Raw genomic sequence first — 19,182 nt, 5'->3', positions numbered from 1 at the left:
TCAGAAAGGATGCAGGTTTAATTATTCCAAGTGTTTTTAAATTTTGCATCATTGCAAAAAGTGAAAAAATGCAATCCTTTAAGGTTTTCTTAATTTTTCTCCAAAAAAAATGTTTTCCCTAAAAAAACCCTTAACAAAATTTAAAGTTCTCGATGGAACGCACATATCTTCTGTAGATCATTATTTCCGCAAAGATACCGTTAGACCATCACAGAAGCTAGAATATCAAACATGTCTGAAACTTGATGTTAAAAAAAAAATTCCCATGTGCTGAGAATAACCAAAAACTATACACGCAAACTCTAATCGATCCCTGAAGTTCCATAACATTCAAAGAATCATTGCAACCAGTATCGAATTTCCATTGAATAAAATAATTTTTTTGACTTTAAAGACGTTCTTTTCCTAAACAAAAAAATAAATCAAAATTTATACATAACCAGATTGTAGCCACATATTTCTAGAGTATAAAAATGTAAACTTCGTTTTTTTACCCCAAATACCAACAAAGTTATAAGCACTTATGTATAACGAGTCCGAATTTTGTGCGTCTCCATTAGAGCTTTGCCTTAATAACAAACTCTGACTGGATCTGATGATGCCTCGATACGGGCCTAAACACGTGTAATCAACTTAATACACCCCTTTGCCTTGTACGTTTATTTTGTTAAATGAATAAGGAGATAACATGAATTTATAATGTTAACAGAACCTTAAGCTAAAACCTTTTGGAAAATTGCTTAATACAACTAAATCTTTAATATCTGTATCTCCTTTTGCTCTGGAACGTTTCTGCATCATCACCAACATCATCGTCTTGAGCGTATTGATCATCCGAGTACTGATCCTCCAATTGCCTTTGGGCAGTTGGTCTTCTGGATATTGATGGTCTTCTTGGTTCCACTGGTGGTGAAGTGGGAATGTGGGCACCTTCAGCCCTAAAGCCATTTTCGTCAGCGATCCAGTTTACCGTTATGGGAGTACCTTGAAAGAAGCACACTATCGTGAAAAACACAATTTCATCATCTAAATTAACAAAAATCACCATCTGGAGCGGTATAAGAGTACGAGCCAGATATAACTTCTGCTTCGATGTTTTTAGGGCCCACTTTCTTGATGTATCCTTGTGCTTGGGCTTGGGTACCATCGCCAGAGACGTAGCTGCAAAATTTATGCGTTAGGTACTACTAAAGTGGGTTCACACTTAACGAGACTTGCCTGTAACTAAATGATCCATCGGGATTAATCTCGTTTGACTCTGAAACTATTGGAACAGCTGGCTGGTTACTCTTGTAGCCTTGTTGCTGTTGCCTGTAGGTTTGTGGGGCACCTACTGTAGTTGCTAATAAACAAGCGAACGTTATCTGTAATAAAAATGTTAGATAGGTAAAAATAATTTAATCGGTTGCACCTACCAGAAACATATTTTCGGCAAGACACAAAACAATTAATTCACAAAAACTGAATCTAGTAAGTGCCCATTGAAACAGAGATTCGGCATATTTATAAGTGTTCCCACTAATTACGTATCGACACACCCTTCCCCGAACTTATTACAAAAGAAGATCCACCGTTCAAGGTTAATTTTAACAGTGTCTGTATGGTGTACCGTAAATGCAATTGTATGCAAAGAGAATTCGTGGGTTTATTAAGTGACAAACCCAGTTTAGGGATAATTCATCAGTAATTATTGTATTTTTGAGGATTGATTTTTTAATTTGTTACTATATCATCGATTAGTAATTTTTTTGGTCAGCTTTGCATTAAGAAGAATAATTGTTGATCTGAGCTACTCGCAGTTTGAATGTATCCTCTAAATATATATTTAATGTGATATAATAACAATAATAATAAAAATGTTTATTCATCTTTAAGAAAAAATGAGTTCATCTGTCAGCGAAAATAAGCACATGAATTAAAAGGCAAAGTTAGTTACCAGGACTGTTTATGTATTAAAAATTTAATAATAAATATTTATATATATAAATATATTAAATTTAAATAAACAGTTTTATTTATGTGTATTAGTTGATAAAACAGCGATTTTGCAGAAGAACCCCCCACTGGTAAGCCGAGTGGGGCGAGTGGGGGGGGGGCAAGGGTCCTGTTAAAAAAAAACATATTTTAGTCCGACTTTAAAAATTCACAAGAAACTCAAATCAAGAGAAACCCACCTGAAACCTCTTGCGATCACAAAGAGATCTATGGCCAATCGGCAGAAGAAGACTGCAAGTCAACTGGTCAATCATTCTTCAAGTTATTAATCCTTTTTCAAAGAAGGTCCAAAAATTATTTAAGTTAAAAAATCATAAAAAATTCAAATCAAGAGAAATTTACTTGAAACTTTTTGCAAGCGTAAAGAAATAAATTGCTTATCGACGAAAGAAAATCACAAGTCAATTGGTCAATTAGACTTAGCCAACCCAACCCAACCCAACCCACAACCTTCCCCCGTCGATCAGCAACAGATCTCCCCACAACCACAAGAAGCCTCAAGCAAACTGCTCCCGACCCAAACCTCCAAAGTTGGACCAAACAAAATTTTGCAGAAGAAGGTGGGGGGCTAAGGGTGGTGTTAACAAAAAACAGAATTTTAGCAAAAATATTGTTTTTTAATAATCGAACCCCCGCAGTATAATAATAATAATAATCTTCTAATTCTAATTTTGATTTATATGCTCTTAACCTTTTTTCATATACTAAACAGTGTAAAATTCATATATCAGAACTCTTATAATTGTGTTGTGCATAGAATTAAAAATTAATTTAATTAAGTTTATATAAGGAAGTTTGTTGAAGGATGAATGAAATTATTTTTACACTTTAAATATAAATTATCCAAACATGTCGAATAAAACTACAAATTCGTAGATACATGTCTACGTATTTTTAAATCCTAAGTTCAAAAAAATTATAAAAACATAGAATTTCTATTAAAAAAAAATGACCACACATTTTCAATTCCGTTTTAAAACATCCTTCTTAATCTCCCTGTATAACTATTTGTCAAATATTACGTTAATACTATTAAAGTCGATACTCTCCTGTGACACATTTAATAACGAAATGTATAGTAAAAAATTATGATTTTTTGACAACCTGTAAATGTATATTTTAACATAAAATCTTAAATGTCTCAATTTGACTTAGGTCTATAAAAATTATTCAAGAAATTTACTATTATAAATGTAATGAAATGAATCAAAAAATGTTTCGCCTGTAATGGGTATCATCAGATCATTTGTGAGGAAGGAACAAAAATAACAAGACTAATTTACACTAAAATTATAAACTAACTGCATATCTTGTGTATTCACTAATAAAAATAAAAACAGATCAACAACACTACATGTTTTAAGTCCAGGGTATAAAAGTTAACAAATTAGCACAGAGGCTGGTATTATCACATTATGAAAATATAAACAAAATAAAACAATATAGCTTTATGTGGACCTCTAACGACTCTACTGGTGTTTTTTTGTTTATACCTCCTATTTTATTTCTGTAGGTTTAACTGTTTCTTACTCAGTTCGATTATCTTATTATTTGTTTTCATCGGACTTAAATTTATTTAATTTAAGTAGATTAAGAGATAATAATAGTAAAATTATATTTAAGGGGATATTAGGAATAGGTTGTTATTTGAAAGCTCAAACTTCTTTATTTTACCATTTTTAATGTTAATTAGGTTTATAATTTTAATTGGACTCTTTTTAGGATACGAAGTATCTCAGATAAAATATTTGTATGCCTCTAAGTCTATAAAATTTATTTTAATGTCTCCTATTTTATCTACTTTGCCTATTTTTTAAATATGGGAGAATTATACTTTAAAACTTTTGATTCAGGTTGGTTAAAATACTATGGCAGAATTTATTTTCTATGTCGTCTATGTAAGGCCGTTTTTAAAATAAAAAACTGTTATTTCTCATTAGAAAATTGCACAAGAAATGCTCAACTGCCTGGAAGTAACCCAAGGCGACTAAATTTGATGATTTAAATACTCTCTAATCAATGATTTAGCTTCTAAGTGTTAAACCTGATGGCAGAATGCAAGAAAAATTAAAACTACCAAGATGAGTATAGTCTTGATATAAATCAACACAATACTAATAATATACGTGTCTGGTCAATTCAAGTCTTGGGTGTATCAATAAGAATAAGAAAAATCGAGTTTTTTTTACGATTAAATTCATTTCTTGGGGAACGATTAATTATAATAGGTTCGTCTGCCTGGAAATGCCCTGGAATTCAATCATCATGTAATAGACGGGTTTTCCAGAGCATCGTTTATCTCCTGGAAGTATTCTTCATCTAGAAATATTTTTTTGTTTGTTTTAAATACCAACTGCCTGGAAAAATTAAAAGATTTTTACTTTTTCAGGGTAAAATAAATTTTTGGTTACTTCCAGGCAGTTGAGGCATTTTCTATATTGCATTCATTCATATTCATTTATTTTCTAGATTGAAATCTTTAGCACGAATTTCCCAGTTGGTTTCTAAAAATCATTTAAAAATTCTTTTATGTATTTGTTTAGGGAATTTAGCATTAGTAATCATTTTTTCTATCTAAATAGCTTATGTAAGGCTTGGCTGTGTTACCAGGGAGATATTATTTATCTTTAGATATTTATAAGATTAAATCTAATTTTACAATGAAAATGTAAACGTTTTTCATAAATTATATAAGAAACGTTGAAGGCAAAAAAATAAACTAAGAATATATGAAAAATCTGCATCTGTAGTAAATAAATATATTATTGATCTTTTACTAACAAATATTATTTAAAACAGAGCAATGAATTTAAAACTGTGAATTTTGGATTTGTTATAACTTTTTATTTTTGCATATTCCCTTTTTCATTTTATTTATGTAAAAAATGTTTTAAATGTGTTTCCTCGATTTTTGTGCATTTTTTATTAATTTTTCTTTAGGTACTTATTATTATATACTTTTTTTGGATAAATTATTCTACTTTATAGGCTATAACAGGCCTCAACTGCGTTAAATCGCGAAAAAAGTTCTTTACGGTTTTGTAAACATATACAGTGACCCCCTAAAGTTCCGCATAAATTCGATAAAAATTAAATTATTATATTTTTATTTTAAGTTGCGCATTATTTCACATAAATTTTTGTATACAGGGTGAAACAAACAAAAAAAAAGATATGACGTCATTGGTCAGTTTTTTAAATGGAATACTAAATTTTTTATTGCATTTAATTTTAATTTGTAAACAGACGTTTTCTTGTTATTTAAATGTAAATATTTCGGAAACAGTTGAGTTTTGAGATAAGGTGTGTTATACCGAACTTGCTTGGAATTTCGCCTATATTTCATAAATGCAATAAAAAATATAGCATTCCATTTAAAAAAATGACCGATGACGTCATATCTTTTTTTTTCTGTTCCACCCTGTATACAAAAAATTATGTGAAATAATGCGCAACTTAAAATAAAAATCGACGGGTCCGAGCGTTTTCTCAAAAAATCATGTCTCTAATTTTCATCGAATTTATGCGGAACTTTAGGCGGTCACTATATAATATATATTACTTTATTATACTAGAATTACACCATATCTTCGAAGATCTATTTCCCTAAATATGAATAATCCTTACAAACTTCGTATGTATTGTTTAGATTTTAAAAATATAAATCATAAAATGTCTTGTAATCCTTAAGGCAAATTGCGATTTATAGGGACTTGAATTTACGACAAAGATTGCAAATAACTATTTAAAAGGTCATTCTCCAATTATTTAATCCTGGAATTATTAACTAGAACCCCAATTTTTTAATGTCTAAGTTCTGAAAACCTTTGCTCCTTACTTGTTTATTCATACCTGAAAATTAAAGTGAACGATATCCTATATAGATACCGAAAATAAAAATCCTTGAAAACAACAAGAATTCTTAATCTTGAGATAAAAAAAATATATTACAATCTAATCGCATCGACAATGGGTAAAAGGGCAACAGCGTACCGAAAACCTAAAAAAGCACTCTCCATGTCGACGCCATTGTTCGCTTTTGGCAACTATAGACGTTATACAATCTTAAGCCTAGATTATTGATCAAAAAAAAAACAAACGTGTACACCGTAACAATTTTAATCTCATATAAATGAACCCTTACAAGAACACAACACATATATGTCCGTCATAATTATATTAACTATTTTTAAATTATGATAATATAGTTTTTTCAGTATATTTATTAATGTTCATCTAGCAAAAGTAGTGACGTCTTAAAAAATTAATTTCCTATAATATACAAGGTCTTATCTCCGATGTTGATTAAGCGAATATTTAAGGATGTTTTTTTTTATTTTTATGCTCAGTTATGTTGTGATAGCATAATACTCATCAGGTCAATAGTTAATAACAGTGAATTCTGGACCGTTAAGTGGTTTTCCTTGATTAGATTATTAATAATAAGTAGGTGAGTGAATCCTTCGGTTTGTTTTATATTTGCAATATACTTTCACTGTTTTAGATTTAAAACATGCCCCTTCAAGTACCGAACGTAATCCTCTACCTCGTGGTCGCACTAATTCTACCGCTACTCGCTGTAATTGCGCTGTTCTTATTCATATTTAGGCAACTAGTGGATTTATACTTAAAAGTTACGTTAAAAGAAAAATATGGGGGTTTATTATGCGCTGCAGATAAAGTTTATGCGAAAAGAATACCTGCAAATCCTTTGGTCATGTTTGGGTGCAGCTACGTTAGAACCGATACAAAAGTCAATTTATTGGAGAAGTTTAGGAATTATGCTGAGAGGAACGTAAGTTCATGTTGTTGAGGTCTTGTTTGCTTTATGTATTTATGATTTTCCAATGTACTTGAATAGAAAAAGTACTTTGATTATGAAAAAAAAATCCAAAGTATGTTTTTTGCAGCAGACTGCCTGGAATAGATAAATCAATTTTGTTTTCCAGGCAGTTGAAAAAAAATCCAAAGAAATTATGTTGGTTGAATTTTTTTTTTACCTCAACTGCCTGGAATACGTAAATTAGTATTTTCTTCCAGGCAGTTGCAAAAAATGCAAAAAGAAACATCTTTCAGCAACTGCCTGGAATAGACAGTTGTAGAGGTACACACACATTGTCATGATTAATTTTTTTTTGTTTAAAATAGACCAAAGAAAGTGGAGAGATACCTAAAGTTGAGCCTACTATTATGATACCTAAAGCTAAGAAAAACATCAACAAGAAAATCAAGCAAGAAAGGACTCTTAAGGAAGTCCTGAATTTTTCATTGATTTTTCACGGTAAACCTCGCCTTCTAAGAATATGTGACTAGGATTAAATAATAGATTTAAAAAAAAAAAGTCAAATTGCACGAAAACAAATTGTTTGGTATCAGCCATACTAAACAATCTATCGTAGCATTCGGGATGTGAGTAAAACCTCATCATTTAAGGCTCAAATACGACCAAAATTCGTTAGGTTTAATTTTGATTTGGCGTTCTGTCTAAACTTCAATATCTCTTCTAATTTTAAAGCGAATCGAGGATTTATAGAACTCATCGCAAGCTTAAGTCCCTGTATTGATCCATAGATGACAACCCTTATGTAATTATTGTATACTCCTTATGGGTATGTTGCTATAGAAAAAATGTTAATAATAATTGAAAATGCCATTAAGAAGCGCAAGATTTTACAAGCTATTGTTGCTATTTCATGTACTGTTTATCTCTAATTCATAAACTGATGCAAGGATACATAAAGGAGAATCCAACTTTTCCCTTTATTTTTATATCATTGTTTGGTTTTCTTAATAGTGTTTAGATCATCTGAAAATAGTGTTTTTCTCTTATAACTTGTCCAATTATGAAAGAAAAACAACACTTTGTACAAATTAATTGAATCAATGAGCCTTTAGTAGATAAAGCATATGCAGCCACATTGAAGTATATGTGTAGAGAACTCATAAACCGAGTCAAAGTTATTTACAGAGCAAGAAGAGGGTGCATATTGTGAAATAAAACTCTCATAGACTCCTTGAAAAATTTTATTGAAAAATTAGATTTTTTAATGATGTTTAGTTCCTCCATAATATATTTTACAAAGAATAAAGAACAGAATTCTTATAAGAGTTTGTGCAAAAAAGTGAAATTTATTTACCTCTATAAAGAGCGTTTGCTCTATAACCTTAAAAAACCAGAAAAACGGTGATATCTACAAATAAAAAATTGCTAAATTCTAGGTTGTCTTAGGATTACGTAAACGAAACATCATTTCCAATATATCAGACTGAAAGGGCGATATATGAATGTGTATTGAATTTTTCCTAGATCATGGCTTAATTGCTAAATTACTGTGTGGATCTTCTCGAAAGTATGTTTTTAGTCATAGTTAATGGGATTCCGTAAAGAAAACATTATTTTATTACCATCACTTGCAATAGATCAGACTGAGAGGGAGATACATAACTTTTATCTATATCATCTGTTACCTGATCTCCTGGAAATTATGTCTTTCTGTCATACTTAATATTGGAAAAGAGATTACGAATTAATCAGTGAACAATCCAGATCTAAATCCAATTTTACGAGAATTTCAAACGTGCTTTATCTTAACTTCCTAGCTCTCCTAATCAGATTAAATAAGATTGCAAGGGCACTTTAGCTAAGTGAGTTTTTTAGGTATAAGGTCTTGGGATATATCAACGTTTCGTATTTCAAACATATCATCAGACAATAAACTCAAATATTTTTTAAAATATCTTTGGTAATTGTGGAGTTATGAGAAGAAATGTAGGTAAAACTGTAAAATTCGAAAGTTTTCCTTAAAAAGTTAAAATTCGGTGATTTACAAAAATACCTCTGCTTTTCAAAGTTTTTGAGGTACAAAAATCGTTAATACCTTAAAATGGTCACCCAGAAAGGCCGCATCTTTAACTGAAGCTCTTATTTAAAAATATCTAATAATTTCTAAAATATTTCAAAAAATGTGAAATATTGCAAAAAAAACAGAGATTACTAGCATCAGTTTAGATGAATGAATTTTTTAGGTATTATGTCTTGGGATACAACAACGTTTCGTATTTCAAATAAATCAGACATTGCTCTTGATTGGACTAAAAGACTTTTTCAAGTATCTTTAGTGGTCGTGAAGTTATACTAAGAAATGTATGAAAAATTGTAAAATTTTCTTCGAGTTCAAATTTGCGGATTTACAAAAATATCTTTGCTTTTAAAAGTTTTTGAGGTACAAAAATCGTTAATACCTTAAAATATTCATACTAAAAGGTCACATCTTTCACTGAAGTTCTTATTGAAAAATCTCAAATATTTTCCAAAATATTTAAGAAAATGTGAAATATTGCAAAAAAAAACAGAGATTACCAAGATCACTTTGGGTGAGTGCCTTTTTTAGGTATATGATAACGTTTCGAATTTCAAACACATCATCAGACATTGCTCTTGATCAGACTAAAAGATTTTTTCAAATATCTTTAGTGGTTGTCAAGTTATAGTAAGAAATTTGAATTACAAAATTTGAAAGTTACTCCTGAAAAGTTCAAATTTGCTGATTTACAAAAATATCTTTGCTTTCAAAAGTTTTTGAGGTACAAAAATCGTTAATACCTTAAAATATTCACCCTGAAAGGTCACATATTTAAGTGAAGCTCTTATTTAAAAATATCCAATAATTTCTAAAATATTTAAAAAAATGTGAAATATTGCAAAAAAAACAGAGATTACTAACATCAGTTTAGCTGAGTGAATTATTTTTTAGGTAATAACTCGTGGTATATAATAACATTTCGTATTTCAAATACATCATTAAACATTGCTCTTGATTGGGTAAAAAATGTATGTAAAATTATAAAATTTAAAAGATTTTTCTCGAAAGTTCAAATTTGCGGATTTACAAAAATATCTTTGCTTTTAAAAGTTTTTGAGGTACAAAAATCGTTAATACCTTAAAATGTTCACCCTAAAAGGTCACATCTTTAATTGAAACTCTTATTTAAAAATCTCAAATATTTTCGAAAATATCTAAAAAAAATGTGAAATATTGCAAAAAAAAACAGAGATTACCAATATCACTTTGAGTGAGTGCATTTTTTAGGTATATGATCTTGGGATATAACAACGTTTCGTATTTCAAACACATCATCAGACATTGGTCCTTGATTGAAAGATTTTTACAAATATCTTGGTTATATTCTATATAATTTTCCTAATATTTTTGAGAATTTTTATTTTTTCAAATTTTAAATTAAACATGAAATATTTCCTTTAGTTATGTTAGTGTTGTGTGAAAAACTGCCACTTATTCTATAAAACGAAGATCGTTATAGTCTAGACATTTTTTAAGGCGAATCCTTATAAACAATTTACTGATAAAATTAATTAAAACTTGTCTATGGAATTTCAGATTAATACTTCAAATTATCTTCAAGGTAGACTACAACTCTCACGAGATGTGTTAAATTTTCTATATAAAGATACAAACAATAATATTTATAATTAATAAGACGTCTCATTTTTACGATGTCTCCTACTTTTAAATTATCTATTTTTATAAAAGTTGTTTTAATAATTTGTCAATTTAATTTAAATATTTTATCAAATGCAGGAGACACCTATAATAAACCGTATTTTTTTATTATTTTAGATCTTAGGTAACGCAGACGAGTACCTAAAACTGACGTCCACACTTCATTGCTTCCTTGGCCAGGCCTATCTGCAAAAAGAGACAATGAAAGTAGAAGAGATTGCTAAACCAATTCCTTTGCCGCAAACTGATGATCGAAAATTTAATGAAGAATATTTAAAAGAATCCGTGGCGCTCTTGTACTCAGCGCCACTACCTAGAAACAACACCGCTCTATTCGATGTCTTCGTATCCACCGAGCCTCTGGAAGATTTTCATCCAAGCGTAGGTACTGACATAATTCGAAATTCATATTCAAGTAATTTTTTTCTCATTATGTTTAGGTGAAAGGTTACGTGTACCCAATGATGTTCCGTATGCACCACTCGGTAGCCGATGGTGCCAGGTGCATAACATTAATTGCGAAATGTTGGGCGGACGAGAAGCAAGCGCTTTATTCCGATCAGTTGACTTTAGAAGAAAAAAGGACAAAAAATACGAAAAATATTATTGAAAATATTGTGAGTATTCTTGACCAAATAAGTCTCTCTTATTTGCAAGCAAGCTTTAGCATTCTCTGATCACTCGGTTTTCCTCCTCTATTAATGTAATAATTAGAAGACACAGGCAGTCAACGACGCTTAGATTACTTAGGAGATTCTTACAGGTAGTCAAAGTGACTAAGATTTCTAGAATAGACCTTCAGGTGCCTAGAATAAGTTTGTGAGTACTCAGAAGACTCTTACAGGCAGTCAAACTGCCTGAAATATCGGAAATGGACCCTCAAACTATCTTTATGTGTCTGAAAGAGGCTTAGAAACAATTAGAAGATACTTCCAGGCAGTCAAAGTGACTCAGATGTCTGGAATAGACCCCCCTGGATTTGATTACCTTTAAGTGCCTGGAATAACTTTATGAGTACTTAGAGATTCCTAATTATTAATATAATGAAATGTTTCGCGTTGTCTACTTATCAATGACATGGTAAAATGAATGGTTCGATATTTTTTCCATCTTTATTACTTTCAGTAGGCAAATTTGAAAATATTTGTAATTTGTATAAGAAGAAAAAGAAAAAATGTGGGCTTTAATAAGTCGATAACATAAAAGTGAAAAAATCGAATGGGAATTCATCACACGATTGTCAAAGAAACCAGGCAATTGAGGTCCATAGAGAACGAAGATGAACAAGGAGTGTGAGCCTAAATAACTCAACTGGTCGGGTATATGACATAAAAGAAGAAATAGAATTTATTTAGATTGGAATGGTTCAATTGTCAATGAAAAATTCAATAATTTCTTCCAGGCACTTGGGATCTTTACTGTTTTTGTTTCTTTACTGCTTTTACAATTTTCTCTTTAGAAGGAGTCTCATTGTCACTTTGTCATAGTTATTAGATCGCCATTTTCCTACTTTCCCTCTTTTTTTAGCGCAATTAACTTTTCTCTTGACAGACTAAAATTATATTTAAATGCACGGAATAAGGTTAAGAATAGTTAGAAGGTACTTCCAAGCAATCAAAGTGATTCAACCCTTAAATCACCTTCAACTATCTGAAATAAGCTTACGAATACTTAGAAGACACTTATAAGCAGTCAAACTGCTTCAGGCTTATAGAATAGACCCCGCTAATTACTTTTAAGTGCCTGGAATAAGTTTGTGAGTACTTAGAAAGCAGTCAAAATGACTCAAGTGCCTGGAATAGACCCTTAAATTACTTTCAAGTGTCTGGAATAAGGTTATGAGTACCTTATAGACTCTTACAGGCAGTCAAAGTGACTTAGATGCAAGTCAACTTTGACAGGCTGTCACTCGCGTTATGGTGAAAGCACGGGAATAACATTTGAACGTGCATAACAAGCGTCAATTCCATTTTTAAAAATGTAAATTTCTGTCTTCTAAATCAGTTAAACGCGAAGTTATAAGCAAATTTCGACACCCCTTTTTATTGCTCAAAAGAAATATTAAGGCCAATTTTGACAAGCTGTCAATCATGCTATGGCAAAAGCACGAGGATAAAATTTTAACATATAGTACAGGCATAAATTTTGATTAAAACAAAGTAAGTTACTGTCTTCTAAGTGAAATAGAATCGAAATTATAAGCCAATTTCTAAATCTCTCCTGATTATGTAAAAGTCAACTTTAACAGGCTTTCAGTCACGTTATGGTGAAGGCATAAGGACAAAATTGTTACATCAAATACAAACATGTATCCCAATTATAAAAACGTAAATTTGCCTTGCCTAAGTGGAACAAGTACGAAGATATAAGCAAAATTCTCAACTCTTCTTGATTATTAAAAAAAATGTGAAAGTAAGCTTGCACCGGGTTACAACTTTAATATGACGAAAAACCATGCATACCAACTATAAAAAAAGTGACATTTAGGATATTTAGGACAGAAAAAACATCGTGAAAATATCATCCATCTAATCCAACTATACAGTCATAAGCTAATTTATTTATTGTAAGCAATTATCAAACTTGGCACAGTCTAAGCGACATTTGCGACAAATAAATGCCTTCTTAGCTATGAGAATGTGACCGATGAAGATCGACTTCCGTAGGTTAAGGTTACAAAATAGACTCTTATAATTATATAAGAGACAGTCCATACAAATTACCTTTAAGTGTCTGGAATGAGTATATGACTACTCAGAAGACTCTTAAAAGCAAGCAAAGTGTCGCAAATGATCCTCAGTGTACCCTGGAAGAGGCTTAGGAATAATTAGAAGACACTTCCAGGCAGTCAAAGTGACTCAGGTTCTTGGAATAGACTGTCAAATTATCTTCAAGTGCCTGGAATAAGTTCATGAGTACTCAGAAGACTCTTAAAGGCAGGCAAAGTGTTTGAAATGTTCCTTAGGTTATCTCTGTCTACCTAGAAGAGGCTAAGTGATAATTAGAAGACACTTCCAAGTAGTCAAAGTGACTCAGGTGCTTGGAATAAACTGTCTAATTATCTTCAAGTGCCTGGAATAAGTTCATGAGTACTCAGAAGACTCTTAAAGGCAGGCAAAGTGTTTGAAATGTTCCTTAGGTTATCTCTGTGTACCTGAAAGAGGCTAAGTGATAATTAGAAGATACTTCCAGGCATTCAAAGTGACTCAGGTTCTTGGAATAAGTTGTCTAATTATCTTCAAGTGCCTGGAATAAGTTCATGAGTGCTCAGAAGACTCTTAAAGGCAGGCAAAGTGTTTGAAATGATCCTCAGGTTATCTCTGTCTACTTGAAAGAGGCTTAGGAATAATTAGAAGACACTTCCAGGCAGTCAAAGTGACTTAAATGCTTGGAATAGACTGTTAAATTACCTTCAAGTGTCCAGAGTAACTTTATGAGTACTTAAAATACTTTTACAGGCAGTCAACGTGGTTCAAATTCCTCGAATAGACCCTCAAATTACCTTTAAATACCTAGAATATGTGTATGAGTACCTAGAAGATTCTGACAGACACTCAAAGTATTTTCAAGTGTTTGAAATAAAGTTATAAGATGAATTATTTCTCGTGAACTCAATTTGTAAGTTTGCTTCTGTTGGAAATAAGTCAAAAACTGTCAAATTACTTTCAAGTATCCAGAGGTACTTATAGAGGCAGTTTAAGTAACTCAGACTCCAGAAATAGACCTTTATATTAGCTTTAATTGCCTGGAATAAGTGTAAGAGTACTTAACACTTCCAGGCAGTCAAAATGACCCAGATGCTTGAAATAAACTGTCTAATTATCTTCAAGTGCCTGGAATAGGTTTATGAGTACTTAGAAGACACTTACAGGCAGTTAACGTGGTTCAAATTCCTCAAATAGACCCTCAAATTATCTTCAAGTGTTTGAAATAAGTGTATAATATGAATTATTTCTCGTGACTTCAATTTGTAAGTTTGCTTCTGTTGGATATAAGGAAAAAAAAAATTCAAACGCCAATTATGTATTCTGTCGATGTTTCGTTCTTTTTGAGATCATTTTCAGGCCTTTATATTATAGATCGTCCCCGATAATAATAATACCGGTAATTTTATTCAATTAAAACAAGAATTTATAGGTTTTTCAATGCTCTACTACAACCCCTGGTTATTGATTTATGATAGTTTTTGAGGGTCCAATGCACCCAAATTGCCCAGATTCTTCCTTGGTGACAGTAAACACTGCCTTTGAAGAAGTGATTATAATTACTGGAAATCAAGAATGATTAAAATAAAATAAAATAAAATCTTTCACAAAATTAATGAATTTCCTGCCATTCGTTAGTTAATTGACTGGTTTCCATGCTCTACGTCTGAGACCTGGCGCTTTCGCCATAGTGTCAGGAAGTAATAAGTTTGATGCTCTTTCTAAGAAGCAGCATGATTTTAGGAGGAAAAAGTCAACTTAAGGTGCAATAATTAACGCAACAACGTCAATAACTGATGCTCTAATTCAAACAAATGGATCTTTCTGAGGCCTTTGATACGGTGTATCACAATATTAAAGTTTAAAGTTACTTGGAAACTAGAAAAAGTACTGTATAGAGTGCCTCAAAGTACAACATTTTTACAATTTAGAATTTACATGGATCAATTATTAAAATTAAATACTTTCGGAAAAATAGCAATTTTCGCTGATGACACTGTCATTTTCTACAGTGCAGTACATGGATTAACTTTGGTGGAAAATGACTTCCAAACATTAGAGTCTTGGTTTCAAATCAATAAACTTGCATTGAATTTTGAAAAAATTAAAAGGTGCCTTTTGCTTTATATAAAAATCAGTCACCTAACTTCAGTTTAATTAAGATTCATATTAGCGAAAAAATTCTAAAGTTAGCTTCCATTAAGGTATAATAAAAGATTTTAGTAATTTATGTACAAAAAGGGTCCATAAAATTGATATATGGTAAAAAATTAATTATGAACTGCCTGGAAAATAGAGGAAGAAGACCTCAACTACCTGGAAAAAAATAAAAAATTACCAAAACTATGGTGCAAAATTTTAATATTATTTAAGGAGCTTGAAATGCATTCTTCTTTTTAAGTATTTCGAAAAAGTAACCTAATTATCAGGAAGAAATGTCGAATTATTAAAGAATTACTTAATAAAATACCAGGAATACTGGAAAAAAATACGCAAATAACTTGTCTGGAAAAAATTATCCCAGGGAATAAACGTTGCTGCAAATGACCCTAACAATTCCAAATAATGTGCAAAAAATAACTCCAATTGTCTGGAAATTATAAGAATTATTATTCCAGGAGCTTAAATGCATAAAGAATTATTTCAAATTTCTGGAAAAGTAGTGTAAACTGACCCCAATTGCCTGGAAGAAATACAGAATTATTTTTAAAAAAAATGAAGAACCTGGAAATTTGAGAAAAATTATAATTCCCTGAATAAAAAAATATCTTAAGTTGTGTGGAAAAAATTTATTTAAGAAAGTCTTTCATATTTTTTTTCTACCATCTATAAGATTGTATGAGTTATTTTTTTTCACCTATATCCATCAGAGACAGAAACAAAGTAAGTATAAGTACTTAGAAGGCTTTCCTAGACATTCAACATAATTCGAGTAATATATACCCTTTAGATAAGTTTTAACAATAATTAGAGGTTACTTTGAGGCAGTCAAAGTGACTCAGATTCCTGGAATAAACCCTCAAATTAACTTGAATTACCTGGAATAAATTCATGAGTACTTAGAAGACTCTTACAGGCAGTCGAAGTGGCTCAGATTCTTGAAATTGATTCTCAAATTACCTTTAAAGACCTGGACGAAGTTTAGGAGTACTTTAGAAACTATATAACTCCTAGGTAAATCAATAAAATGTTTATATCTTTAACGTCCATTCTAATAGTAATAACAGCAAAAGTCTTATAACAGGAGCAAGTGACAGAAACTAGTTTACTCACTAATGATGATGACACATTACTGTAGTCATACATAAGTAATCTCCTGGTTAGTGAACACACTTCTTCGCACAATGCTCCCATATCGGCATAATTTTTTTGCAAAATGTTTACATTTAAAAAAAGTCCCTTGGGGCTAGATGCGATGAGTAAGGAAAGTGACCAAACAGATTCAAACTGTCTTATTTAAAGGCATTTTTCTAATATGCCTAATAATAGTTTTTGTTGTTTGTAGATAATTGACACGTATAACTCCTAGACTATTTAAAGTTTGACCGCAGTTTTAGAGTATTTAATGTATTTAGCTTTTCTCCAGATCGGTCAGTTTGCTGACGATACAGCTTTAATAGCATTGAATAATGGATTAATAGAAATTACTTTGGTTTGTTTTTATCGAACTTAGCCAAACTCCTTAAGCATTTCTCTTATTTAATGGTTTCCTCTGATAGTTATTAAGTGTATTTGGTGGTAAATCCATCGGTTCGTGTTGATTTTTTACCTCCAAGATTGTACTTTTCCAGATAAGCCTTGCAAGGGAATCTATAGCCCTAATCCAGCTTCTAATAACAGGAACAGTAGCATTTCTAAAGGCGTCATTTCTAAAAGAGTGTGACGACAACATCATACATCCAGAAGGCCGTTATTTATGCGGTGACAAGTTGATTGCTTGGCAAACTGAGACGGAGAGTTGCCACGTGCAAACCGTTAAGGATATCAAAAACAGAATACCGAATACGAAGTTTTCGGACGTGATATTTTATTGCATTTCTGCCGCAATGACTGATTATTTTACCATGGTAAGCGTCACGTAAATAACTTTATATTTTGTTTATCCATTAGAAATTTTTTCGGTAGAAAAACGTTTGTCCACCGGAAAAAATCTCCTGTATCCTGCCTTTTTTAATATTCAAACCGTCAGTAAACGAATTTCGGCCTAGAGATCTCAAGAGCGAATTTACATTTATTACCATCGACTTGTCTTTGGTGAACCCCTCAAACGGTTTCACTACTGGAATAGAGAAAGTTAAGACTAACTTGGATGAAGGCAAAAATAGTGTGCTTAAAGATGTAATCAGTTAAACTAAGTATTTTTTATTTAAGTTTCTCTATTATATTATCTTTCAGTTCATATACTTAACAGCCAATTACTTAATGGCAGTAATTCCTACGACGATATGCCCATTTGTTTTCGATACTTCCGCGTACACTGCTGCGATAAGCAATGTACCTGGTTGCGAGAAATTCAAGTTCCTAGGGCACGACGTGCTCTCTTTAATTATTAGTGCGCCAAACACAAACCAAACTGGTATAGTAAGTTATTTGAAACAGCTTATAGAATTTTTGAGTGTTTTTTTCTTAGGTTTAACTATAACAGTACTAACATTGGACAATAAATTCAATATATGCCTGTTTGCCGATAAGGCCATCATTCAAAACCAAGAAGACGGACAGTTTATCGTGGATCGAGTAGTGAGGAATATTGAGATTTTGAATGAGGAAAGCAAACAGATATTTGCGTAAATGTAAATAAAATTTGATGAATAAATGATCGGGTTTTTATAGGAATTTAACTTTCTCTCTTAGCTAACACAATGACGTGGCATCTGGCACTTTCACCAAAGCATCAGGAAAAGTATTTGAAAAATACTTCAGAAAGCCTGGGACTCTCGTTGGTTGACATAAGGACAAGAAACATCTTAATAAGGGATAAATGCATTCCTTAGACAATATTATAATTTATTTAATATATAGCCAGAACACTTGAGAGCTTTTAGATTTACTACTTTACTTTCTCTGGGGTCAATTTCTTAAAGTTTTCAAGACGCAATCCATCAAGTCAGTAACATGCAAGTGAGTTCACATTCTTCCTGAACGTTTGATAACATAAAAGAAAGACACAGAATGAAACTACAGGAACTGGGTTTGCAAATAAAATATAATGCGCAGAATGTTTTCTGGTTAATATATGTTTTCGCTCTTATTTCTAACAAGAAAGTGATAAATGGTATCCTGAGAACAATTTACCAGGAGCTCTTAAAAATCTTTAATTAATTAAATAGATTTTTTAGCTAGAAATTAATTGAAAATATAAATCAGCGAAATAATTTTAAGGTAAACATGTTGCGCAGTCGATGTTTTTGGGTCCATAGAAGATCTCTTAGCAGCAATTAACTCCTTAAAAAATTCTTCCTGTTTCAATGAGGATGAACTGAACAACAATTGTTTTTTAACAATTCAAACAAATTTAAATTATTTATTATATATATATATATATGTATAATTTTTTTAAACATAATTTTCAGACACAAAATTTGCCTCAATTGTCTGGAAAATGTAATGGGTTTTTTGGTTACTATATAATTTCTGGAAAAATTAAGTCAAATAAGTGGAAAAATTCAGAATTTATTCTAATTTCACGAAAAACTATTTAAAAACTAAGAATTGACTGGGAACAATGTAAAATTTATCTGGAAAAGCTGCATTTTTTCAATGTTTCTAAAAAATTAGGACAATTCTTTTTTTTTCAATTTTCTGCTACAATTTAATATTCACTGCCTGAAAAAATTAATAATAAAAAAACGTATTAAATGATGATCTCTCTCTCTCTCTCTCTCTCAGGTGCACTTAAGTGCCTGAAAAAAATCAAACATTCTTCCAAGCTCTTAAGTTGAAGTTTTTTACTCTCTCTC

At 31.2% G+C, this 19,182-nt stretch overlaps 2 protein-coding genes across 4 annotated transcripts; one reads left to right on the top strand and one right to left on the bottom strand.

The window, feature by feature from the left end:
- Positions 1-645: 645 nt before the first annotated feature.
- LOC126749433 (endocuticle structural glycoprotein SgAbd-2-like) lies at positions 646-1,530 on the bottom strand. Its single transcript, XM_050459127.1, has 4 exons — positions 1,416-1,530; positions 1,219-1,364; positions 1,046-1,161; positions 646-984 (listed from the first exon to the last, which is right to left on the bottom strand). Exons 1-4 carry the CDS (start codon positions 1,422-1,424, stop codon positions 758-760), a joined length of 498 nt encoding a protein of 165 aa, XP_050315084.1. The 5' UTR covers positions 1,425-1,530; the 3' UTR covers positions 646-757.
- A 4,756-nt stretch (positions 1,531-6,286) lies between these two features.
- LOC126749424 (uncharacterized) lies at positions 6,287-18,254 on the top strand. 3 transcript variants are annotated; one of them, XM_050459116.1, is made up of 9 exons: positions 6,287-6,445; positions 6,500-6,790; positions 10,635-10,898; positions 10,958-11,134; positions 17,014-17,289; positions 17,348-17,560; positions 17,618-17,798; positions 17,853-18,015; positions 18,077-18,254. In XM_050459116.1, the coding sequence occupies exons 2-8, from the start codon at positions 6,509-6,511 to the stop codon at positions 18,011-18,013; spliced, it is 1,554 nt and encodes a 517-aa protein (XP_050315073.1). In that variant the 5' UTR covers positions 6,287-6,445; positions 6,500-6,508; the 3' UTR covers positions 18,014-18,015; positions 18,077-18,254. The 3 variants fall into 3 exon arrangements, with proteins under 3 accessions (XP_050315073.1, XP_050315075.1, XP_050315076.1); XM_050459119.1 differs by having other exon boundaries at positions 6,310-6,441; XM_050459118.1 differs by lacking the exon at positions 18,077-18,254 and having other exon boundaries at positions 17,853-18,058.
- The last annotated feature ends 928 nt before the right edge of the window (positions 18,255-19,182 follow it).

The sequence above is a fragment of the Anthonomus grandis genome (genome assembly GCF_022605725.1).
Source record: "Anthonomus grandis grandis chromosome 1 unlocalized genomic scaffold, icAntGran1.3 Chromosome55, whole genome shotgun sequence".
Taxonomy (NCBI): Eukaryota; Metazoa; Arthropoda; class Insecta; order Coleoptera; family Curculionidae; genus Anthonomus; species Anthonomus grandis.
The sequence above is the reverse complement of the archived record's forward strand: the minus strand, read 5'-3'. Positions and strand labels throughout refer to the sequence as shown.